General features: G+C 54.9%; 1 protein-coding gene across 1 annotated transcript; it reads right to left on the bottom strand.

Moving 5' to 3' along the window:
- Nucleotides 1-15,974: 15,974 nt before the first annotated feature.
- DLK1 (delta like non-canonical Notch ligand 1) lies at nucleotides 15,975-23,720 on the bottom strand. The gene is given in 6 exon segments (XM_053889817.1): nucleotides 15,975-16,593; nucleotides 16,595-16,940; nucleotides 18,559-18,700; nucleotides 21,460-21,590; nucleotides 22,101-22,164; nucleotides 23,474-23,720. Coding segments are annotated over 6 exon segments (1,152 nt in total). The 5' UTR covers nucleotides 23,541-23,720; the 3' UTR covers nucleotides 15,975-16,191.
- Nucleotides 23,721-25,222: the final 1,502 nt, after the last annotated feature.

Raw genomic sequence — 25,222 nt, 5'->3', positions numbered from 1 at the left:
AATCCCAGTAGCAAGTCAAAAATCGTTTCTCAGTTACTCTCAAATAGAAAGCAGTTATCCACAGAGGACGGCAGGAATTGGCTCCAAATTTCTAACGATCTGCCCTGTGATTCGCCTACGACGGTCTGCTAACATCTCCAAATGCATCCCTCCCTGCTGCTGACACTTTGAGTACCACTGGCCCTGCTGGATCATATGGCCCAAGGGGCAGAGCAGCTCCTGTGGGAGCCCAGACCTGTTGCAGAGCCTTCTCTTGCTCTGGGCCCCACTCAAACTAGCAGACTTTTAGGTCACTCAATAAATAAGGCAGAACAGCATGCCCAGGGGCGCCTGGGTGGCTCAGCTGGTTGAGCATCTGACTCCCGATTTTGGCTCAGGTCATGATCGCACAGCTCATGGGTTCAGAGCTTCTGTCTCCCTCTCTCTTCCCCTCTTCCTCTCTCTCTCGCTCTCAAAAATAAAGAAATGTGAAAAAATTTAAAAATAGCATGCCCAAATGAGGTATATGTTACTTCCAAAATCCAAAGAGGTTCTTTAGAAGTTGGGTTTCTTTCCCATAGATTGGAGGTAACAGATAAAAAAATATTTCAACATGTCCGCAGATGACTGAACTCCTAGAATTTTCCCTGAGGTGGAAGGCCCCTGACTTCTTTGAGAAATTTATTTCCCACCCTCCGGCATGCCAGTGTTTTACCAGTGTCCCTTGTCCACCAGGTCTGGTCAGTGCAATATCATTGATGTAAATGAACCAGCATCACGGCCCGGTAAGGGAGAGACAAGCAAAGTCCCCAGGGAGAAGATTGTGGCGTGGCTAGAGAGTAGATACACCCCGGAGGTCAGGCGACGGTAATGGATTACAGGCTAAAATCAAATTTGTTTGTTGGTCTTTACTAACAGGTACAGAGAAAAAGGCATTCACCAGCTAAACAGTGACAGACCAGGTGTCAGCGTGTCGATTTGCTCCACGATGAAACCACCCCTGGAAAGCAGCTGCAAATCAGACCCAACATGTGATTAAGTTTATAATGGTTTACTGTCATTCTCCAGGACCCATCTATGTCCTTCTCAGACCAAATAGAGGTTGAAAGAAGATACTGTGGCAATCTTCCCTCCTGCACCTTTCCAGTCCTTGATGTTGGCACGGATCTCTGCAACCCCTCCACCAACACAGAATGACTTTTGGTGTACTTTTCTCAGAGATAGAGGCAGTTCTAGTGACTTCCGGCTGGCCTTTCCCGCCGTAATAGACACCGCTCCATGGGTCCGAGAGTCGATTTGGGGGTCCTGACGCTTGTTGAGTGTGTCTATTCCAATTACGTGTCCCAAGACCTGGGAGAAAACCGGAAGGTGGGTTCAGGGACCGCTGGGCCCATTATGAGATAGACTTGAATAAAATTTCACTGATCACTCAACTTCCAACTGGCAGGCCACAGTGATGCTTTGGGTCCCCCGGAACTAGTCTAATTCAGAGGCAGTTCCCGGTAATCCCTGAGAATTCTGATAGGATAAAAATAAAGTGCTAAGCGCAGAGCCTTGGCATGAATAATAGCAGGTGTCGTTATGCTAGAGGGTGGTTGTGGCAAAGCCCCTTGATTCCATCCTTATCTACACTTGGCAAGGTGACATCTTGATTCCACTGGGTAGTGGGGTCAGGGATCCGGGGCCTGGGGGAGCAGTAGTGAGTTTCGCCAAGTGTGTAAGTGGGTGGTGCAGGGGGTAAGCAGAGACGCTCCGCCTGAAATGACAAAGGACAGAACATCTTTTCTCCTCCGCCTTGGTGAATTTTATGTACTTATTGTTAAAATCTTAATTCCTGGATGGTGAACACACAGTGTTATGTTAGTTTCAGGTGCAAACCAGAGTGACTCACACTGTGCTCATCGTGAAACATGTCTTCGGTCCCCATCCCTTATTCCACCCATCCCCCCACCGGAACGGACCTACTCAGGATTCTACTCAGGATTCCTACCGATGACCTATAGGCATGATGCAGACCGAGATCATCTGTCTCCCCAGAAACTCCAGTGAAACACGACTGCTAAAACGAAGAAGACTGGGGATAAATTATTGTTATTTTTTTTTTAAATCGGAAGGCGGAACCTGGTAGTGGAAAGAAAGGTGGCCTGAACTTTTGGAGGTCCGGATGCTGGGCTAAGCTCAACCACTTTCCAGCCAGAAGGCCCTGGGCATGTGTCTGCACTTCTTTGAGCCTCAATTTCATTATCTGCAGCACTAGAAGAAATATTCTCTCCCTCTTAGGTTGCTGAGTGAGCTCAACATAAGATTACGCTTTTAAAGTACTTAGCACATGTCATCAAGGAGACACGAGCTACCAAGTGTCGGTGAGGACGTGGAGAAAAGGGAGCCCCCGTGCGCTGTTGGGGACAATGTAATTTGGCACAGCCGCGATGGGAACGGTGTGGAGGTTCCTCAAAGAATTAAAACAGAGCCACCGACTGAGGCGGCCATCTCACGTCTGGGTATACCTCTCCACCTGGTTCTACCGCTCTGTGCCCTGTTGGGCTTTGCAGATGCTGTGGTTTTTGCCGATCGAAGGGTCGTGACGACCCCACACCGAGCAGGTCTGTCGGCACCGTTTTCCCAACCCCATTGGCTCCCTTCGTGTCTCTGTGTCGCGTTTGGCCGATTCCCCCAATCTTTCAAACGTTCTCACGATCGTTTTATCCGTTACGGTGATCTGTGGCCGGCGCTCTTCGAGGTTACCGTTGTGATTGGTTCGGGCCCCCGCGAACCCCACCCGGGTGAGACGGTGGCCTTGATAAACGTCGGTGGCCTTGATAAACGTCATCGTGTGCTCTCCGATGCTCTCCCGAAGGCCGCTCCCCCGTCTCCCTCCCTCTGCTCGGGCTTCCCTGGCCCCTGAGACAAAACAGTATTGACATCAGGCCAACTACTAACCCTACGGTGGCCTCTAAGTGTGCAGGTAAAAGAGTCGTGTGTCTCTCACCGCCAAAGCTAGAAATGAGGCCGCTGAGCGAGGACAGCACGTTGGAAGCCGAGACGGGCCGAAAGCTTGGCCTCTTGCGTCAAACCGCGAGCCGAGCTGTGAGCGCAGCGGGAAAGTTCTTGAAGGAAATTAAAAGTTCCCCTCCAGTGAGCACACGTGTGATAAGAAAGGGAGGCAGCCTCACTGCCGAGGCGGAGAAAGTTTGAGTGGTCTACGTAGAAGGCTGACCGTCCTGCTGGGGTCAAGGCAGCCGCGGACTTGAAGCGGAGGCCAGGGTTCTCGTAGCGTCCTGGAAACCCTGGGGCCCTTGAAGTTACCCTGTGTTCCGCCCGCACCCTATCGACGGCACACGAAGCCCGGACGGCAGCACGTCTGTTCACAACACGGTTTACTGAATATCTGAAGCCTGCTGTGGAGACCTGCTGCTCAGAAAAAGAAAGATTTCTTCCAACACGTTACTGCCCGTGGACAAAGCACCCGGGCGCCCGAGAGCTCTGATGGAGACGGACAAAGAGAGCAACGTTGCGTCCATCGATGATAGCACAGCATCCGTCCCGCAGCCCGTGGATCGAGGAGGCGCTTCGACTTTCGAGTCTTGTTACTTAAGAAATGCATGTCCGGGCCTGGGTGGCTCGGTCCGTTAAGTGTCCGACTTCGGCTCAGGTCATGATCTCGCAGTTCATGGGTCCGAGCCCCGCGTCGGGCTCTGTGCTCACAGCTCAGAGCCTGGAGCCTGCTCCGGATTCTGTGTCTCTCTCTCTGTCCCTCCCCTGCTCATGCTCTGTCTCTGTCTCTGTCTCTCTCTCTCAAAAATAAATTAAAACATTTTTAAAAATTAAAAAAAAAAAAAAAAGAAGAAGCCGCCATAGCCACCCCAGCCTCCAGCCGCCACCACCCTGCCCGGTCAACAGCCAGTACATCGAGGCAGGCCCTCCGGCACTCAGATGATGGTTAGCATTGTTAGTAATGAAGTATTTTTAAATTAAGGTATATACATTGCTTCTTTACACATAATCCTCTTACACACTCAACAGACTACGATACAGTGTGAACACAACATTTTTTTTCCTAGAAGCCTTTTTTTTTTTTCTTAGAGAAACAATTTAGTTTTTAATGAACTTGTAAACATAAAAGCTCCCATTTCAAAATAAAAACAAAATCCCAGATCATACAGATGTTTACAGTAATTCCATGTATCTAAGCAACATATATACATGTTCAGTTGTAAGATGTTAGCTAAATTTCTGTTAGAGTCCTAAGGATAATCTAGTTCTCACCATGTTTTTCTTTTCCTTATTTTAAATTTTTTAAATGTTTTATATTTTATTTTTGAGAGAGAGACAGAGACAGAGCGCGAGTAGGGGAGGGGCAGAGAGAGAGGGAGACACAGAATCTGAAGCAGGCTCCAGGCTCCGAGCTGTCAACACAGAGCCTGATGCAGGGCTGGAACCCACGAGCCGCGAGATCATGACCTGAGCAGAAGTCGGACGCTTAACCATCTGAGCCCCCCAGGTGCTTCCATCACCATTTATTTATTTTTTTTTAACTTTCATTTATTTTTGAGAGACACAGAGAGACAGAGAATGAGTAGGGGAGGAACAGAGAGAGTGGGAGACACAGAATCTGAAGCAGCTCCAGGCTCCGAGCTGTCAGCACAGAGCCCGACACGGGGCTCGAACTCACGACTGCAAGATCGTGACCAGAGCCGAAGTCGGACGCTTAACCATCTGAGCCACGCGGACGCCCCTCGTTTCTTTTTAAATTTGATTTATTTTTTTCTTTTTTCTCTTTCCTTTTCATTTCTTTTCTTTTCTTTCTTTTTTTTTTTAAGTAGGCTCCATGCCCAACGTGGGGCTTGAACTCATGACCTGAGGTCAAGACCTGAGATCAAGAGTTGGATGCTCCCCCTAATGAGCCACCCAGGTGCTCTTATTTTTTTGTCATGTTATTTTGGGGGGGTGGAGGGAGCCACAAAAATGTATCTATATTTTTATATTGAGGGGAGGCAGTAGAAAAGAAAGCCTCTGGTCTGGGGTTTGGTGGCAGCTTCTTATTCCACAGGGTTAAGGAAATAGAATTGTTTGGAAAAAGCCGGGTGCAGGTGCTGAGTGTGTTGTGACGGGTGGAGGGATGAAGGGAAGGGTACAGGCCCCTCACAGCCTCCATCGGGCCCCAACGATGCCCTGGAACCCATTCCTGCTTCTCGGGACTGCTGATGGCCACGCAGTGACAGAGAGTGAGATACCCAGCGTGTTGGCAAAGGTGACGAGCTGCTCGTTGGGATCATCCTGACCAGCTGGGCTCACTCCCTCATTTCATGTTCTTTCTCATTGCGGTTATGTGCTCTCTTTGGTCCCCATCCCCCACCACCACGTCCCCATCAGGGTGCTCTCTGTAGTTACGTACGAGTCTGTTTCTTGGTTTGCCTCTCTCTCTCACTCTCTCTTCCCCACCCGTCTTTGCTCATTTGTGGTTTTTTTTCCTTTAATATCCACATAGGAGTGAAATCATATGATATTTGTCTTTCCCTGACTTATTTCGCTTAGCATTATACTCTACGTCCATCATGTTGTTGCAAATGGCCAGATTTCATTCTTGTTGATTGCCGAGTAATACTCCATTGTATATACGTATACCACATCTTCTTTATCCATTCATCAGTCGATGGACACTTGGGCTGCTTCCTTATCTTGGCTATTGTGTTTTTTGAAGTTTACTTATTTACTTTGACAGAGAGAGAGAGAGAGAAAGAGAGCTCACGCAGGTACACGAGTGAGGGAGGGGCAGAAAGAGAGGGAGAGAGAGAATCCCAAGCAGGCTCCTCGCTGTTAGAACAGAGCCTGACGTGGGGCTCGATCCCATGAACCGTGAGATCATGACCGAAGCCCAAAGCAAGAGTCCAGTGCTCAACCAACTGAGCCGCCCGGGTGCCCCATCGTATCTTGGCTTTTGTAGATAGTGCTGCTGTAAACATAGGAGTGCATGTGTCCCTTTGAATTTGTGTGGGGATAAATACCCAGTAGTGTGATTACTGGACCGTAGGGTAGTTCTAGTTTTAACTGTTTGAGGAACCTCCATATTGTTTTCCAGAGTGGCTGCACCAGTTTGCATTCCCACCAACAGCGCGTAAGGGATCCCGTCTCCGCATCCTCACCAACACCTGTTGTTCCTTGTGCTGTTTTTAGCCACTCTGACAGATGTGAGGTGATATCTCATTGTAGTTTTGATTTGCATTTCCCCGGTGATGAGTGATGACGAGCATCTTTTCATGTGTCCGTTGGTCGTCTGGATGTCTTCTCTGGAGAAATATCTTCATGGCTCCTCCCCTTTTTTAATTGGATTCTTTCTTTTTTGGGTATCGAGTTGTATCAGTTCTTTATATATTTTGGATACTAACCCTTTGTTGGGTCTGCCATTTGCAAATATCTTCTCCCATTCAGTGGGTTGCCTTTTAATTCTGTTGCTTGTTTCCTTTGCTGTGCGGAAGCTTTTTATTTTGATGAAGTCCCAATAGTTTAATTTTGCTTTCGTTTCCCTCGCCTCAGGAGACACAACTAGAAAAATGTTGCTACAGCCGATGTCAGAGAAATTGCTGCCTAGGCTCTCTTCTAGAATTTTTATGGTTTCAGGGCCCGCATTTAGGTCTCTCATCCATTAAAAAAGAAAAATTTTTTTAACATTTACTTATTTTTGAGAGCCCGAGAGGCAGAGCATGAGTAGGGGAGGGGCAGAGAGAGGGGAAGACACAGAATCTGAAGCAGGCTCCAGGCTCCGAGCCGTCAGCACAGAGCCCAACGCGGGGCTCGAACCCACAAACCCATCATAAAATTCTCATCACAAGGAAAAAAAACGAAGTATGTGTGGTAATGAATATTAATTATTATACTTACTGTGGTGATCTTTACACAATCAATACAAATAGTGAATCATGTGGCACATCTGAAACCAATAAACCAATATGGAGCTTATGTCAATTACATCTCAAAGTTAAAAAAAAACAGTGAAATCAATTAAATTTTTAAAAGATGAGGCACAGATCAGTGAATTGGTCATGATTAAGTTACTTGTATTTGAAAGCTAGTTTTACATTTTTTTTAATGTTTATTTTTGAGACAGAGAGAGAGAGAGAGAGAGAAAGAGCGAGCGAGCAGGGGAGGGGCAGAGAGAGACACACACAGAATCCAAAGCAGGCTTCAGGCTCCGAGCTGTCAGCACAGAGCCCGACGCGGGGCTCAAACTCACAAATCGTAAGATCATGACCGGAGACGAAGTCAGATGCTCAACCGACTGAGCCACCCAGGCGCCCCGGCTCTTTCCTCCATTGTGAATTTACTTTTCTGTATGATGCAGGAAAGTGGTCCACGTTCATTCTTCTGCCTGTCGCTGTCCAGTTTTCCCAAGAGCATTTGTGGAGGAGACAGTCTTTTTCCCGTTGTATATTCTTTCCTGCTTTGCCGAAGATTAATGAGCATATAACTATGGCTTTGTTTCTGGGTTTTCTGTTCTGCTCCATTGAGCTATGTGTCTATTTGTATGCCAGTACCATACTGTTTTGATTGCTACTGCTTTGCAATATAACTTGAAATCTGGAATTGTGATACCTCCAGTTTTCTTTTCCAAGATTGCTTTGGCTCTTTGAGGTCTTTTGTGGTTCCCTGCAAAGCGCAGGATCGTTTGTTCGGGCTCTGTTGGCATTTTGACAAGGGTCTGCATGATATGCTCACCTCCCTGGGGAAAATCCCAGCTGATGAGTATGTGGACAGCACGATGACTGAGGCTCCGGGCTCATACATGTCACCATGTTTTTCATGAGCTTGGTGAAAAGTTAAATGGCACGGAGCCGGAAGATGTCTTCAGAAATGCCCTTGCTTGCTTTGAGGAAGACGCAACCCGCACCATTCTGGAAGATTACCTGAGAGCTGCCGACAATAACGGGAGGCTGGGTCACAGGCGAGGAAGTGAATGAGCCACATAGGGAAGCGTCTATAGACATAAAGGGAAATCGCAATTCCATTGAGTTCATGTGTACCCTTAAACACGGAGCACAAGACAAGAATACTGAAAAGGATTTCAGGTTCCAGCCAAATGTTCCCTGTTGCCACTTCAGGTATTTCCGAGAATTTCTCTTAGAGCCTGTCGCGTGCCCTTGGCTTTGCAGTCTTTGCCTTTCTTGTCTTTATTCTAGGCCCTTTGGGGCCCATGCGTCTCCATATGATCAGATGGGACCAGGGCTTTGTGTGGTTTTCAGAATAGAAAATAGGGCAATAGCTTACTAGCCCCCTCCACCCCAAACAACTGCAGCCTACACACACAGTCAGGATATTTTTTCAGAGAAAGTTACTCAGTCAATTTTTTTTCTGAACCATAATCAAACTGCATGATAAAAAAATGCAATGGGGAAACAAAAAATACATGGACTAGTTTAATACTACATTTGCCTTTTTTTTAAGTTTATTGATTTATTTTGAGAGAGACAGAGAGAGAGCAGGGGAGGGGCAGAAAGAGAGGAAGAGAGAGAATCCCAAGCATGCTCTGCACTGTCAGCCCAGAGCACGATGCAGGGCCTGAACCCATGAACCGTGAGATCATGACCTGAGCCGAGATCAAGAGTTAGACACGTATTGGGGCGCCTGGGTGGCTCAGTAGGCTGGGCGTCCAGCTTCGGCTCAGGTCATGATCACACGGTCCGTGAGTTCGAGCCCCGTGTCGGGCTCAGTGCTGACAGCTCGGAGCATGGAACCTGCTTCAGATTCTGTGTCTCCCTCTCTCTCTGCCCCTTCCCTGTTTGTGCTCTGTCTGTCTCTGTCTCTCAAAAATAAATAAATGTAAAAAAAAATTTTTTTTAAAGAGTTGGATGCTTAACCGACTTGAGCCACCCAGGCGCCCCAACATTTGCTTTATTGTGGTGGTCTGGAACCAAGCCCACAATATCTCTGAAGTATGTCTGTATATCCAAAAGAAATAAAATCATTGCAGAATTATTAATGATAGTGAAAACATGGAAAGAACCGAAGTGTCCACTGATGGATGAATAGATAAAAAGATGTATGCACACGCACACACACACACACACACACACACTCACAGTGGAATATTATTCAGCCATAAAAAAGAAGGAAGTTGTTTGTGAAAACACAGATGAATCTTGAGGGCATTAGACTAAGGACAATACGAGAAAGACAAACACTGTACGATCTCATTTACATGCGAATCTAAAGAAGCTGAACTCATAGAACCAGAGAGTCGATGGTGATACCAGGGGTGGGGGTGGGGGGGAACGGGGAGATGCTGGTCAAAGGGTACAAACTACCCGTTTTGAGGTGGGTAGGTCCGGGATCTCAAGCACAGCATGGTGACTACAGGTAACAACACTGCTGTACGTTTGAAAGTCACCTGGAGAGTAGATCTTAAATGCTGTCCCCACAACAACAGCAAAATGGTCATTATGGGACGTGAAGGATGTGCTGACTAACCTCATTGTGGTAATGACTTTGCAACGAACTCTTTGGGGCCAAATAGTTCTTGGTCGCGGGGACTGCCTCGCCTTTTAGGCTGCTTAGCCTCCCCGGCGTCCACCCACTAGGTGCCAGTAACCCCCGTCCAGGTTTGACAATGAAAAAAGTCTCCAAACATTGCCAAACGTGTCCCGAGGGACAAAGTTGTCCTCCGGTGAGCACTTTGAACTAGTTCGTCTCCTGTCTCCGTTTCCACATTTGTCAACAAGGAGGTGGGGCTGAAGATTAGATTCCTACCACACTGCCCTTCACGCAGACATCTGTCTGTTCCCCTGTTCAGAAAACCAGGGCTCTGTGCACGACACGCCATTTTTATTCGTGTGGCTTTCTGTTTTCATACCTGATGGTGCGACTTGCCCCTTCACGGTTTCTTCTTCTGGTTTTCTTACCCCTTCACTCTTTTCAGATCAACTTTAGGACCCGTAGTGTCGAGCGATCTACCGCCAATAAGTAGCATTAAACTTCTAAGTTAATTTTGGGGAGTAATTAGCATCGCTTATAACATCGGAGTCTTACATCATTATATGTTTTGAACGTGTTATTGGTATTCAGGCTTTTCTATATGTAGGGTCACCTTCAGGTCATTCTCTTGCATTTTCGTGGCAGACATTAATATCATCTTTAATAATCATTTAATCTAGGGGCACCTGGGTGCCTCAGCCAAGCGTCTGACTCTTGATCTCAAGGTCGTGAGTCCAAGCCCCGCATTGAGCTCTGGGCTGGGTATAAAGCCTACTTAAAAAAAAAATCATCATCATCATTTAATCTACTTTCCAATAGTAATATCTCAATTTTTGTTTGTTTGTTTTGCTTGTCTATCACATTGGCTAGAAGTTCTAGAACAATAGTGGTAGGAATTGCTGTCCTCATCGGCTTGCTGTGGACTGAATTGTGTCCCCCCAACTCCCCCACCAGAATTCATATGTTGAAGCTTAAGCCCCCAGTGTCCCGAGGGGGCCCCCAGTGTCCCGAGGTCCCTGTAGTTGGGGCCTTGGGGAGGTAATTAGCTCGTGAGGGTCCTCAGGATGGGATTAGTGTCCTTGTAAGAAGAGACCAGAAAGGTCGCGTTCTGTCCCTCTCTCTGCCACGTGAGGACAGAGGATGACAGCCATCTGGAAGCCACGGAGAGGGCCTTTGCTGGAACCCAACCACCCCAGAACAAATAAGTGTCTGTTGTGAGCCCCAGGTCTACGGGATTTTGCTCTGGTTGTCCGAGCCGACCGTGACGCTTCTCCTTTGCAGAGGAGGAAGCGAACATGCAGGCGGTAGAAGCCTCAAGGACAGAGCCACACAGAAAGCCAGGCCTCTACGACTCTACAGCCCGAGCCCTCAGCTGCTGTATAAAGCACGGCCTTACCTGCCTTCGACTTTAATCATCAGTGGGAAACTACACATTGTTTAAGACAGACATCCTTTGTGACATTAAGGATATGTGTCCTTTTTTCCTAGTTGCTTAGATTTAAAAAAAAAAAAAAAATCAGGAAAGTATTTTATCCAATTCCTTTTAGCACTGATTCCCTTGAACTGGTATCATATGTATATTTTTTTCTTTTGATCTAGTTTTGGGCTGAAATTTCGTCCAGTCTTATGTCTGCACCTTCACCGTGGTCATGGCACAGCCACATCCGGGGCCAAACGCACTTCAAAGCGGAGCCCCTGGCAGCTGCGAATTAGCTGGGAGCTCCCGACCCCCCCGACCCACCGACTGGGGTGGCTGGGTCCTTACCTCCTCCCTCCTGTGAACTACTGAGGGTCTTGGGTGGGAGGTTGTGGGCGAATGCTTTCTTCTTCAGCGGTGGGAGAGAGTGGCTAAAGGCCAGAAAGCCACAGGGCCTGACATCAGACGCATGGGCTTAGCGGTCGTCCCCACGCCCGTGGCTTGTGGTGGAACCCAGCTCCTACCCGGAGCCGCCCTGCCGGCTGCTCCGGGCTGGGGGCCCGGCCTCTCTCCATCCTCTGTTCAGCTGTGCCCCCGCCTCACTGTCCTCCAGGAAGCTTCCAGTCACCTGCTGCCCACAAGTCTCCTTGCACTTGGAGTTCATGGGGATCTTCCTCGGCTGGCTCTGCACTTGGGGCACCGCGCAGGGACCTCTTGCAGCCACAGTCGCCCACACTCACCCCACCTGCCCCGCTTCTGGGCCTTCGCCATTCTTGGGCCCTCCTCACTCCCTACCTCCACAGCACTCAGTCCAGACTCCCCTTTTCAGCCATGCTTCGCCCCTACTGTCACAGCTCGCAGCTCACGGGCCTGGGATCTTCTGTCTGGGTTTCTCCGCCAGGTCACCTGGCTGACCGGGGGGGGGGGGGGGGGGGGGGGGGGGGGGGGGGGCGGCTAACGGGACTAAGGGGATCTGCCGTTGCTTTGTGCCTCCCAGGCCCCTCCAGGGTTCGCTGCCTATGAATACATTTACTAAGAGTAAATGACATTTGCTTTCCCAGAAAATGCTCTGCTTGGTCATGATTTTTTTTTTTTTAAATCATTGCCTGTTTTTTGAGTTGTTATTTTCCTGAGGATTTTTGTCTCTCTATTCAGAGTAAGGACAGTGACTTTCCTTTCCTTCCATTCCCTCTGGCAGGTTTCTCCTGGCCTTGAAAAAGAATCGAAAAGTCTTCCCCTTCTCTTTTTCATGGCTCCAGAACCGTGTCTCTGCCTGGGCACCTCCTGTTCAGTCAAAGGGTCAAATGTTGGGGACCTGAAGTCAGGTAACTGACAGCTGGCCCGCCTGGGGGGGTCTTGTCCCAGGTGATCGGTCTGTTCCCGATCACATTTTGTTAATAGATGTTTTCCCGGAAAATTCATCCCTTTCTTAGAAGTTTCTACATCTGTTACCTCAACCTTATTCTCTTGTTTTCTTACAGTTTTCGGAACAGCATCCATCTCTGAGGTGTACCCCCTGTCTGTCCCTCTTGTGTGTCCCCGGCCTTAATGGGAACCCCCCACCCCACACACACACACCAGCTGAGAGCAGAGCACCACAGAGCTGAGCGGGGGAGGTGTCTCGGGGGACACCCGGGTCCTGGCTGGACAGCTGGGTGGGCAGTGGCAGTGTCCTGGCCGAGGACAGCCCTGGAGAGGAAGGGCAGGCAGTGGAAGGAAGTGGGGAGGGGACCCTGCCCCAGGGCCACCTCCTGGGCCAGCAGCGATCAAGGACTGGGCCGAAGCTCCTGTGTCCGGGGGGAGGGGTCCAGCCGGCCCCTCTCGGGTGGGTGGTCAGGCACGTGCATTGCCCACACGACATGGGGACTCAAAGGGGTGGCTGTACTGAGCTGAGGGTGTAAACCAGTGGCCTGAGGCCAGGCCTGGAAGAGAGGCAAGTCCCCCTATCCCCGTGCGGGGCCCAAGTCAGCAGTATCCATGGGGCTCCTAGACTGATGTGCCGACTTTTGGAAGCTCCAAGTGCCCCTCAGTATCAAACAAAATCCGTTCTGCTCCCTCACCTGGGCGATTCTACCTTCACTGAGTTCTGGAAGGGCCAGAACAGGGTGGCATTCTCAAACCCCCGGGGGTTCTGGGCCAGGACCCGGTGCGGTGCGTAGTGGGAGAGCTGGCCCTCCCCCCGCACCACCCCCCCCCCCCCCCGGCGTGCTCAAGCATGGAACCCTGGGCCCCTCACCCCCTCTCCCTGGAGCTCCAGCCCCAGCCACCCCACCCACAAACAGCCACCGTCGGGAACAGATGCAGGGGAGAGGCCCGCGCAGGCCCTCGGGGTGGGGCCGACAGGGCCGGAAATTCCCATGCTCCAAGCACCCAGAGAGAGTGTGTCTGGAAGGGGCTGGGTGGGCTCATCCCTCAGCCCGTAGGTCTCCTGGCCACGTGGGAAGGGCTGGATAGGGCCAGAGCGGTGCCCTCCCAAGCCTGGGCCCCTGACCCCTCTTGCTCGGGGCTAAGGCCACCAGTGGGCAGGGACAGCCGGAGCCGGGCGCACAACAAATCAAAGAAACACACCAATAGCCCTTGGGTTTTGTTTATTTTTCAATAAACAAAATTTTTTGCTTGCCTGGTTAGTAAACGGAAAAGCTAAAAAGAGCGCCGTTGACATTTTTGAAATTTTTTGGTGACAGAAAGATCATTACGCCTCCTCCTCTCTCAATTTTGGGACCGAATTGGTGATTATGTCTCAGACCGCTGTCTTTGAGCTTCTCCGTTTGTTTCGTAAACTACACACTACTCCAAACACACGCGAGGTGTGGATGGGCAGTCAGGGATCCCGACACTCTCAGCAGAATCTGGTTACCCCATAGAGGATGGAATGGACCATTTCTGCACGACGTGAAGACCCTGTCGAGGCTGCGGACACTGTTCTGATTTCGCGGGACGTGTGCGAGTGGGCGCTGTGGAATTTGGGCGGGGGTGGCCTCATCGTGCGCTGGTAATAGAGAATTTGTCTCGTGGGAAGGTAAGATGGTCAGGCCCTAAGGGAGGCGTCTGTTCAGGACTCTCCGCTCCCACGGCATTTTACCTGCACTGCTGGGCTTCCTGGGGACACGGGCGTGTCCGCTCCCCCCCCGACGGCCCCTCATCCTGCGTGCCGCACAGCTCCCCGAACACTGCCTTGCACGCAGCAGGTGTCCGAAATGCTTCCTGATCAAATGGCTGGTGGACGAGTCGGTGAATCGATGAGGAGCTGGTCGAGGACAGCGGGATACGTTCCCTCGACCCCCGGGAAGGGGGGACGGGCCGTCCTCGACAGCACGGAGATGGGAAGAGTGGAACAGAGAATTGGATCGCTGGGGCCAATCTCAGAATCTCGTGTGTGGGGGAACTGGATCAGAACAGTTAGCAGACTCGGTCAAGGTCTCACGCGAGAGAGGCCAGGCGGGGTGCCAGACGCCCGCCTGACGCATGCCAACGGTTCTTTTTTTTTTTTGTCTTTTTTCAATTTTTTATGTCTGAAAACGAACTCGAGATGGGATGAGGTGATACGTGAATGACGTGGGGCTGGAGGGAAGTGGGGTGAGGGCGATCGGAGTCCGGGGCGGGGGGGGTGGGGGGTGGGAGGGGAGGGCAGGGGCTCGGGGACTGGGGGCGACGGGGCCAGCGGCTTGGCTGGGCCGTGGGCAGCTGGGGGGCGTGGCCAGGGATGTGACAGTGATCGGTGGCTGACGGTGATGTCGATGGCTATGTGATGACGGCGCGAGTCTATGCGTGTGGGGTGAACTGAATGATCAGGAAGATGGTGAGGATAATGTAGCAATTACGTACTTGCAGCTAGGTAAACACAGCAAGTAATAATCAAGCTAAGAGTATATAGCTTCCTATCCAAGTAATTTAAGAAGCAAAATATTTCTCACTGGTACCCAAGGGCTGTTTAGCTGCCCGACCCTCAGAGCCGGAAAGCTAAACAGAGCTCTGTCCCGTTTCTTTCTATTTTTGCAAAAAAAATAGATGCTCTTTTTAATAAAAAAGAAGTCAAATTTATAATTCAGAAGCTGGCTAGGTCTTTCAGGATCTGAGGGTTGTTAACTCAGCAACACAAATTAAACCCATAGCTGTGTAGACCAGGTCTGGTACCTTTGGCCACAGAACTAGAAAACGCCCCACAAGCAACAATTTCCACTAAACTCTGTGAAAACCTCGGTGAGGGCGGTGTTGCTGCTCAGATTTTGCCAGGGGCACTTGCGGTTAGAGGTGCATTTAAATTTCGAGGGACTATCTAATCTACGGGGTAGGAGACAAGGTAAAGTGCTGGGAATCTGGGAGGGTGGGGGCTGCCCAAGTGGCAACTCCAGACCACACTTTGTGACTCAAAGGGGGCCACTCGTTTCCAGACGGAAAGCGGGCCAGGAGGCACCCCCCCACCTCCATTTCGAGAAAGGCAGTTGCGATCAATCTCAGTACGTCAAGTTTGCATCCAGGATAGGCCAAAACCTGTGGATCCTGGGATGAGACTTAAGTCCTCATCAGATCCTAATTTCTCGGGTCAGGAACTGTTTTGGTTCGTACCCCTTCGTTCCTAATTCAGAGTTTTAGAGCCAGAGAGAATTTGGATGGTCACTGCGTTCAAGCCCCTCCCTCGAGAGGGGCCGAAGTCGGGCCCGGGCTGGGGACGGGTTGCGGTCGGGGTGGGGGGGAGCTCGCCAAGGATCACACAGCGAGTTAGTGGCAGGGCTGGGAGGGGGTCCTGGCCCCCTCCCTCCCCCCAGCAGCCGACCCCGGGGCTCTCTCTCTGTCTGACACACGGCCGCTGCACTCCGCAAAATCTCAAATCAATCAGAAAGATCTAAGCGTTGCGGTTGTTGGACTTGATGTGAGTGCACGTTGGATGTGGCGTGTGAACATTAACGAACGAAAGAGATTTTTGCCTTTTCACAGTGAGTGGTCATGCGCGGCACTCGTAATGGTTTCACGAGGACCGTGGCCGAGTCCCCTCCCGGAGAGAGAGGGGCGTCGGCACCCAGCCCCGGCTCTGTTGCCTTGTTTTTTTTTTGGTCTTTTTGATTTTACGTTAAGTTTAGAGTTTAGAATAACATACTTAATTTCGTTTTACTCGTTTAAAGATGAAACTCGTGTTATTATTTTTCGATCATGCATTAAGAGAGAGAAAGAGGGTTCTTTTTGTCACACGGCAACACAAAGGTAATATACGGAAGCATAGCGTTCACCAGATTCGACACAGAATATAGCAAACTCCACCACAAAGATGAGAACAGACCGCATATAGTGAGCTCTGCGGGACCCCGCGAATACAGAGGGGCCGGTGGGGATGCTTAGATGTCGTCTTCGCCCGCCTCCTTGCTGAAGGTGGTCATGTCGATCTTCTCGGGGAAGATGATGTTGACGGCCAGGTCTTCCCCGCTGTTGTACTGCAGGAGCACGTTCCTCTTCTTGCGAAGTACGCGGTTGTAGCGCAGGTTGGACACCCAGGCCTCGCACTTGTTGAGGAAAACGATTCCCACGGTGCCCAGCACCACCAGACTGGTCAGCACGCCCAGGACGGTGAAGCAGATGGCCTGGCCCTCGGAGAGGAGGGGAGCACTCTTGTTGAGTTCCTTCATGGACACCTTGAGGATGCGGTGCTCCGGCTGCGGCACCGGCAGCTCGTGCACCCCGGGGGTCAGGCGGTAGGTCAGCCCGTGCCCGCCGGGCAGACGGGTGACCTGCTGGGGGGCCTAGCGCGCGCTTCCTGCCACAGGTGGGGCCCGTGAACTCGGGCTTGCACAGACACTCGTACCTCACCTGGGTGTGCTGCAGGCAGGTGCCCCCGTTGAGGCACGGGTCGGTGCCGCAGTTGCCCACGGGGCGGCTGCACGTCTTGTCCATGAAGCCGGCGGGGCAGCGGCAGCGGAAGTCGCCCCCGATGTCGGTGCAGATGCCTTGGTTCTCGCACGGGTTGGGGGTGCAGCTGTTGGCCACGATCTCGCAGAAATTGCCTGAGAAGCCAGGGGGGCACAGGCAGGAGGCATGGGAGGCCCGGCCCTCATCATCCACGCAGGTGCCTCCGTGCTGGCAGGGGGACCTGCGACACAACAGGGGGACACGGTAAAGGGCCCTCGGGGGCTGGCCTAGGACGGAGGTGCCCAGGGAGGCGCCGGGTGCCGCGGCCCCTGTCCGCGAGGGGCTCACGGGGCCGTCCGGGGCGGACGCACGCACGCCTGACCTCCGGAGCCGATGCCCGTCTCCTCTCCCACCTCTTAAGTCATCTCTCCGACCAGAGGCCTGGTGGTTAGTCACTGGTGGACGGGTGGGGAAACTGAGGCTGAGAGAGGCAAAGTTAGTGATGACCCAGGGCTGGAGGGAGCCCCCTCCCTTAGCTCCACCCCTCCCCCGGGGGCCGCTGGGCAGAGCAGAGCCTGCCCCCCACCCCCCACCCAGGTCCCCTCACCACACGGCCCCCGCCTTATTGTTACTCGTATCGCTATTTTCCGAGGAGAGAGCCTGCGTACTATTGTACTGGAGACCCTCAGGGACACTCAGAGTGAAAGAAACCCCCGGGCTGTCTCTGCCGGCCCGGCCGGGTGCCTGTGCCCGGCTGTTTAACAGTGGTCCATTCACCCAAGTGCGGCTTCCAGACCGAAACTGTTTGCTCAAAGCAGAGCACAGGAGCATTTAACGTAAGTGCTTTTAAACGAGCAGACCCTTTGTCATCTGATAAATGCCAGAACCCAGGGAAGAAAGGGGCTCTGAGCACAAGAAATCGGCATCGCTGCTTCAGGGGGTGAAGGCTGCCTAGGAGCTGGGCTCTGGAGGGACTTCAAGGACCTCGGGTTCTATTTTGACAGTCTGGTTCGAGTTGGTGGGAGAGAAAAAGCAAAACGTTTTAAAGGTCTCGCTCTGTATTCTCCCTTCCCGCTCAAAAGCAGACGTGGACGTCGGTTGTGACCCCCTCTCCTCCGACCCTCTCTGAACACTGATCTTTGGATGCTACAAAAATGCCTGTTTGTGGCCTCGAGGGCTCCAGGATTCCCCACGCCCTCCCTGGAATGCCCAGTCAAGATAAGCTGGTTCTGTACTCTAGCTTCTATATCCTCTGCCCCCCAGCTCGATCCCCACACCCCCCCTCCCCGGCTCAGGCCCAAGACCCCCTCTGTTTGCATTCTTGCAACGGCCTGAGCCCCGCCTAAGCCCCAGCTGAGGGCCGGGTGGGCTCCGTGGAGCTAAACAGATAAGGGCCGGAAGTGCTTTGCTGCTTTGCAGAAGTGTCCCTTCTGACTGCCGTGCCCACGGCCCTGAAAGTCCCAGAGCCTCTGCTCCGCTGCGGGTCGCTAAGAGCTGGACCCGCCCCCCACCCTCATGGCTAGTCCTCCCCGCCCACCCCGCTGGCCAAAGCCCCCCTCTCCGACTCCGCAGCCGGTCTGCCCTCACGCACACACACGGGGACTTGGGGGCATCCGAGGGAGGGGGAAATCACCTTGGGGGGGTCACTTCAGAAATTACGGAGATCACACACAGCCCCGCAAGCACCCTGATCTGGGGCGCCCCCCTCCCCCAGCCGTGGGGCTGAGGGACAGGCACTTACTTGGCCTTTTGTCAGGTGACAGGTCCAACTGGGCTAGGCTGAAAGGGTCTTTGGGGGGTGTGACGCAGGAATCAAAGCAGCATTCATCGGATCACACAGAGTGAGGAAGAATATTTACCCATTGATCACACAGGGCCCATCCTTCTCCTGACAGTCCTTTCCCGAGAACCCAGGGGCACAGGAGCACTCGTAGTGGCCGCTCTCGAGGTTGACGCAGGTTCCGTTGTTAGCGCAGGGGGTCGAGGCGCAAGCCCGGACATCTGGGGGACGGGGAGAGAAAAGCGGACTTTGTGACCCACCCCCTCCCCCAGGGAGGAGGGGGAGGGGACAGGCTGGAAGGAGAGCTTTCTGGGTGGGGGCAGGGACAGAGCCCTCCAGCCGGTCAAGCGGGGACCCCAAGCGAGCCGCCCAGATGTCTCTGTTTGTGGCCACTCGCTGCCAGCGGTCACCAAATGGAGTCCCGAGCAAGAGCACGTAGCGACCCCCCAAAACTCTGCCGTAGGCAAGCAGCTCGGGGGGGTGCTGAAGGGGCTCCCTCCCTCCTGTCAGGTCACAGGCACAGAAAGTCACGGCCGCTCACTGATCCTCAACCCGGGAAAGCCGTCCCCCTGTCCTGGCACCAGCTCACCCGCTCGGTCCAGGAGGGTGACCTTTACCGCAGACCCCTTCCCTCCCCCAAAACGGCGTGTGCCAGGCCCAGGCTCCTCCCCCAGATGAGTTTTCAGCCTCTCCTGGTTCGGGCGGGGCGGGGGGGGGGGGGGGGGGGCCCTGCCAGTCAGGGCAATCGTGCGGCCCAGCTGTTAGAAACACCAGCTGTCCTTCATCACAGAGGGGCGGGGGGGAAATCGAGACATGTGAGGACTCCTGTCGGGAAGCGAGAAACCGGACCACTGCCTCTGCCTCCCGGTGGTCGCTCTTTCCGCGCTCAGGATCTGAACGAAGGGGCCTGCGATAAAAAGGCTGTATCTTTTGAAGGCAGCAAAATCAGAAGTACTGAGTGCTCTCCTGTCCGTGTGGGTTTCCATGAACACTGCTACATTTCACCGCCTTTTTCCACCTCCTGTCATGCACACTTCATTATGCGGGGCTCAGCAAGCCAGGGACAGCTGAACAAAGGGGCCTGGGCCAGGGGCTCTCCGCTGACGGAGACCCCAGCCCCCCAGGCAGGGCCGCGAGGGACCTTTTCTATGCCTGGCTCCAGCCGGGCTCAGGGTTCCGCTCCTCCCCGCTCTGTGCCTCACTTTCCCCACGTACAAAAGGAGGGGCTCGCCCTGGCCAGTCCCCGGGGGCCCTTCGAGCTTCGGGCTCCTACATCTGCCAAATACAAAGCCGGGGCCAGCCAGAGACCCCGCAGCTTAAGGCCGAATGGGTGGGGGTCCCCGACGCTGAGGCCACACACACGCGGATTCGTTCTGTCTTTTAAAGAGACCCGCACCCCTCGTGGAGGGAAGATGGCAATCCATCCATAAGGGAAAGCCTGTATGCCATGCCGACGGCCTATCCAGAGCCGTGAGGCGTCCCCTGTGAGCCCGGCTTGGTGTAAGGAAACGTAAAGAGGTTTTATCATCATGGGAAGGTTCATAGCAGGTGAGGCCTCAGCAACGGGCTCCCAGTCCTGGGCTCCCAGCAACCCTGTCACTGGGCATCTTAAATTTAAGCTAAAGACTTGCCGACCACCCCCCTCGTCCCCCCACAGCATCTAGCCTCACGCACAGAGGATGAGCCCACCTCTTCCCAATTCCCAGGCCTCCGGCCCAAAAGGAGGGTAGATGAAGCCGAGGCAAGGAGAGAGATGCCAGGGGCAGGGGGCGGGGGGGGGGGGGGGGGGCTGGTTTCTGTCTGGGGCGGCAGCTGCGGCCTTGACAGCCTCAGAGACAGAGACGGGTTGGGGAAAAGGGGAACGGGGGGGACAATTATCCGGAGGGCTATTTCCTCTGGACCCAGCGTCCCAAGCTGAGAGGCTTTGTCAACCCAGTGGGGAGGGGACATTTTGTCTGGAAAACTCCATGGGAGGCAATCCTGAACCAGACACCAAAGAGCGTGGGCTCTGGGCGAAAAGCCCTGATCCCAAGTGGTAGCTTTTTCGGGGGGGGAGACCCTCTGGGTCACGAGGCAGCCCAGAGGGTGCCTGGAGGGGGAGCAGAGCTGCGGAGCGTGAGTCAGCTGCGGAGAAAATCTCGCACCGTCTGGCGGTGGGGGGGGGGGGGGTGCTTTAAGGACCTGAGACTGTGGTGGGGGCTCAATTAGGAAAGCAGAGCGCCTCGGCTATGACGCAGCAGTCAAACACGCTCTCGAATGTTCCTTAAGGGAGGGGATTAGAAGTGGCCACAGATGAGAAGAAGCCCATTCCTGGGGCCAGGGGAAGGGATTTTCGCTGGCTTTTCTCCCGATAACCTCTCACGCATCCCTAAGCAGAGCCTTTTACCTCCTCGAGCCTCGACTTCCCTCTCGCTACCCCTGGTCTCTGCTAACGTTGAGGACCGAGGGACAGAGGCCCCGGGGCAGCCACCCACTCTGCCGGGAGTTCTTTTCAGGACTTTAGCTTGCCCCGGCTTCAGGGCCCCTTCTGCCAAACGAGAATGGACTCAGATGGACATTTTGCAGCCTGAAAACGTAGTGGCAACCAGCTCTCAGTTGCTCAGGGTAACGGAGAACAGAGATTTCCTTACCCTCTCTGAGTTCTAGTGACCCAGACAGGTTGCCCAGGTCTCCACCCTCTGAGCTTTGTGTGGCCTGTGCTGATTGTGTGACTCTTTACTCAACAGGCAGATCCCCGACAGCCCTCCTCCCCAAAGTGCTTTCTCTGGGTGCTGGTGCTGTGCCGAGGAGAACAAAACTGAGTCCCTACCTTCTAGGAGGTTCCAAGTACCAGGGGGTAGTGTATCAACACACCATTACCATACAGAGCCCTGAGTGTGTGGGAATAAGGCGGGAGGGGGAGGGGAGGCAGTTGGGAGGAGGCGGCTGGGGGCGGGGGGGGGCAGGGATGGGGGTGGGGCGGGCAGGGGCACATGCCAACCTATGTCACAGAGCTTCCCATTCCAGCCGTCGTCACAAACGCACTGCCAGGGTTCCACGCAGAGTCCGTTAACGCAGCCGGGAAAGGTCACACATTGGTCACACAGGGGACCCTGCCAGCCAGGCTGGCACCTGCGGTGGGGGGGGGGGGTTTGGAGGAGAAAGATGGGGACATATGAAGGGGGGCAGGGGTGGAGGGGGCGCCCAGGCTGCTTTCTGTGGAGCCAAGATCCCCTGGGGGTCTTTGCACAGTGCCAGGCCAGCGGGTCGCAGGAAGCAAACACCAGACACCTGAACGGACAACTTAAACAGAGGACCAGACGGAGGGGTCCCCAAGAGCCTGGCAGAGCGCTGCATTTTGCCGCAGTGGCCTGCAGTGGGCTCACCCTGCAAGGGGTTCTCCCAACACCCCACTTCTGAGACAGCAGACAGGAGCTGTGGCTGTCCCCCCCTCCCCATCCTCCAGCCCTCTGCCCTCTTCTCCCCCTCGCTACGCTCCCACCAGTTTCCTGCGGGGGCGAGGAGGCTGTTTGCTGCAGCCCAGCGGCCAAGCCCCCCCCCCCCTTTTCTGCCTGACACCATGATTCCCCAGGATTCTGCCCTGACCTCCTACAGGCTGCCTCTGGGGAGCCACCCCATTACCTGCAAACATTGTCATCCTCGCAGAACCCATTTTGGGGGTGGCAGGCCGGGAAGCACTCAGCTCCTGAGGCACAAGAAAGGTTACACCATTCACCCCTCAAGGCCCCAGAGGCCAGGGCAAAGCCCCATGTTCGCCCAAAGGGCCCAAGGCCTCCCTGGAGGGAGCCAGAGACCCTCTGCGGTCCCACCAGCCTCGCACACAGTAGGCGCTTCACGTCAGGCCACTCAGAAAAAAAAAATCTGCCACGTTCCTGGTGACAGGGTGATCACAGGACACTGCCTAGTTCTCAGGAGCAGGTCGGACACCTAAATTCCTCCCCCGCCTCAAAATCATGAAACCTCAAACGCTAAACGCAGGGCTGGGGAGACAGTGAGTAGAGACATTCGACCCCTGGGCACTCAGCCAAACCCTCACTTTTGCAAAGTGAGCTAAAATGGGGAGCAGATTCTGAAGCATCCGGCTTTGGAAAAGGCCAGACAGGTTCACCTGGCAGCCCGGCAGGTAAGGCATCCTGATCGTGTGAAAGGTTTAATCCCCGTTAAACCAGGCACGCAAGTCAAATCCCCCCAATCTCCCTCCCCCAGACTCGTCATATTTAAAAGACGCAAGGATTTTTGCAAAGCAGATTTCTGCAATTCTGACACTGTTTAGACATCCGGACACTTTCGTAGGCGCCTACTGTGTGCATTTCCTTCGTCTAGCTCCCCAGCTTTCCAGACAGCCCCCCCACCACGAGCACTGGTGCAGTGGGGGCGGGGGGCACTGCGGGAAGGGGCAACTCTCTCCCTGTCAGAGACAGATGGCCGCCGCAGACTGAAGTGTCGCAGCCCCTCACCTAGAGAAACGCCACGCGGGAGGGGCTCGCGCCGGGCGCCTCGGTGGGAATTTGGGGCTGCGACGGCCAAGCCACCCCCCCCCCCGCTGTCCCCACAGACCTGGTCCCGAACGCGCACGCGACACCCCAAAGTTGCACCCCAGAGCATTTCCACACAGGGCTCCCGATCATCACCTCGTTTCTCCATACCTCCTCTCTCTGCGCACCGACACCCCTGCGAGCGCCACTTCTGCGGGGCGGGAAGGGGCTGCGGCGGCGGCGGCGGGGGAGGGGGGGGGCGGGGGGTCCCACACCTCCCCCTGCCCCCGGGACCCCGGGGCGAGGCTTGGCATGCGAGGCTGGCGGGGAGGGCGAGGCGGCACCGCGCGGGGCTTAGGGTTAGGCGGGACGGGCCGGAGTCGGGGCGCACGGGACGGGGCGCGCGGGGCACCGGGCGGCCGGGGTGGGGGGGGGGCAGAGGTGGCGTCGCAGGCTTCCCCGGAGGGGGCGCGAGCCGGGCCGCCGCGGCGTGGGGGGTGGGGGGGTGGGGGGGCTCACCATGGACACTGTGGCCGAAGGCCAGCAGGAGCAAGAGGACGGGCAGGAGGGCTGCGGTCGCGGTCATCGCGGGGCGGCCGGGGTCGCGGTCCCGGGAGCGGCGCGGGCGCGGGTCCGGCTCCGGGCGCCGCGCTGGGCTTCTGGTTGCGGACGCGGAAGGGGGCGCGGGCGCGCGGCGAGGGGAAAGCCAGGGCTGCACCGGGCTGCGCGCTGCGCTCTCCGCTGCCGCCGCCGAGCTGCCGCCGCCGCCGCGCGCGCCGCCCTTTTCGTACCGCCGCCCCCCCGCGGCCCCCGCCCCCCGCCCCCGCCTCCGCGCGCACGGGGCCGGCGCCGGCCAGTCCCGGTGACCCCCGCCCCTCGCGGGGCCGCCCCCCACCGCTGCGGCGTCCCGGAAAGCCGCTCGCGCACGCGGAGCGCTCTTGGCTAGACGGGCACAGGTACCCCGCGCGCGAGGGGCACACGTCCTGTACACGGGACGGCCCGCGGGCGCGCACAGGCGGGCCCGCTTAGGACAAGCGGCGGGGACAGAGCCGGGGCTGGGCCGCAGCCCCCAGGAAGACGCCAGCACGCGCTCGGAATACAGAAACACGCAGAGAAACACCAAAACACTTATCGCCAAGGTCCCGAGCACGCAGGCCATGGCTCACACGGCCGGGAAGACACAAATGCGCGCTCCGGGGACGCAGGACACGCTCCTGACACACGCGCCCTCGGGAGAACACTGATGGAAAGCCTCGTAGCCCCCTGCCCCTCGCCCTAAAGACGCAGGAAGACGCAGACCCACACACTGCACCACCGGCACGCCCTGCGATGCAAACCCAGGTTGTAGAAATAGTCCTGGGCGCCACATGCGCAGTCACAGGCACGCGGAGAGGCCAGCGGACACACAGTTATGAAACCCCGGGCATCCTTCAACATGTGCCCCAGCCTGGCCACACAGAGGCACGTGCCCAGCCACGTGCACACCTGAACATGCGAATTCACTTGCAAACATACGACAGCCGCTCACCTCCCCCCCACCCCCCGGCCGACAGTCAGGGCCTTGGGCACCTCCCACACGTGTGGACAGCCACACACCTGAGAGTGACAGGCACGCACGCCCAGTCCCCCGAAACCCACAGATCACAGGCTCGTGGTTGCACGCTCACCAAAACACACACATGCGGTCCAGCCAACACACACAGGCCGGCTGAGTGGCATCCGTCTTTGCCCACAGTGACACAGGTGGACAAGCTCACAAGAACGCTCACACGCAGACACACACACACACACACACACACACACACACACACACAGCTGCACAGCCAGCACTCGGCACATATTCTAGACCCACTGGGAGGCCTCCAGAGGAGTCACGGGGTTGTGGGGTGGGGAGGCCGACCTTGCCAGAGATCCTCCCCTCCCAAGAGCTGGGCGGGGGAAGCCCCCAGCCTGGGCTTAGAGACTCTCCTGGGTGGATGTTCCAGGCCCCTATTCTGATCAGGCCGCTGGAGGTGGAAATACAGGGGGGGGGGGGGGGGGGGGCGGGAGGGACAGGTGATAGAAGGAGATGAAAGGTGTTTAACTTCTTGGGGAAGGGTGGGTACCAGGAGGTCATGGCCTTTAGAGGGTTCATTTATTTATGCTTCATTTACATAGATTAATCTGCACAGAGACCCCAGGTGCAGGGGGTGGGTGCCCACCCATTTCACAGCCTCCCCTTTCCCGCAGTGGGGAGGGAGGGTGATCTCTGCCACTTTGGTCCTAGGG

This window comes from Panthera pardus, unplaced genomic scaffold (genome assembly GCF_024362965.1).
Source record: "Panthera pardus isolate Hobbes unplaced genomic scaffold, ASM2436296v1 HiC_scaffold_24, whole genome shotgun sequence".
NCBI classification, from domain to species: Eukaryota; Metazoa; Chordata; class Mammalia; order Carnivora; family Felidae; genus Panthera; species Panthera pardus.
Note: the sequence above shows the minus strand (reverse complement) of the source record. Positions and strands in the feature narration are given on the sequence as shown.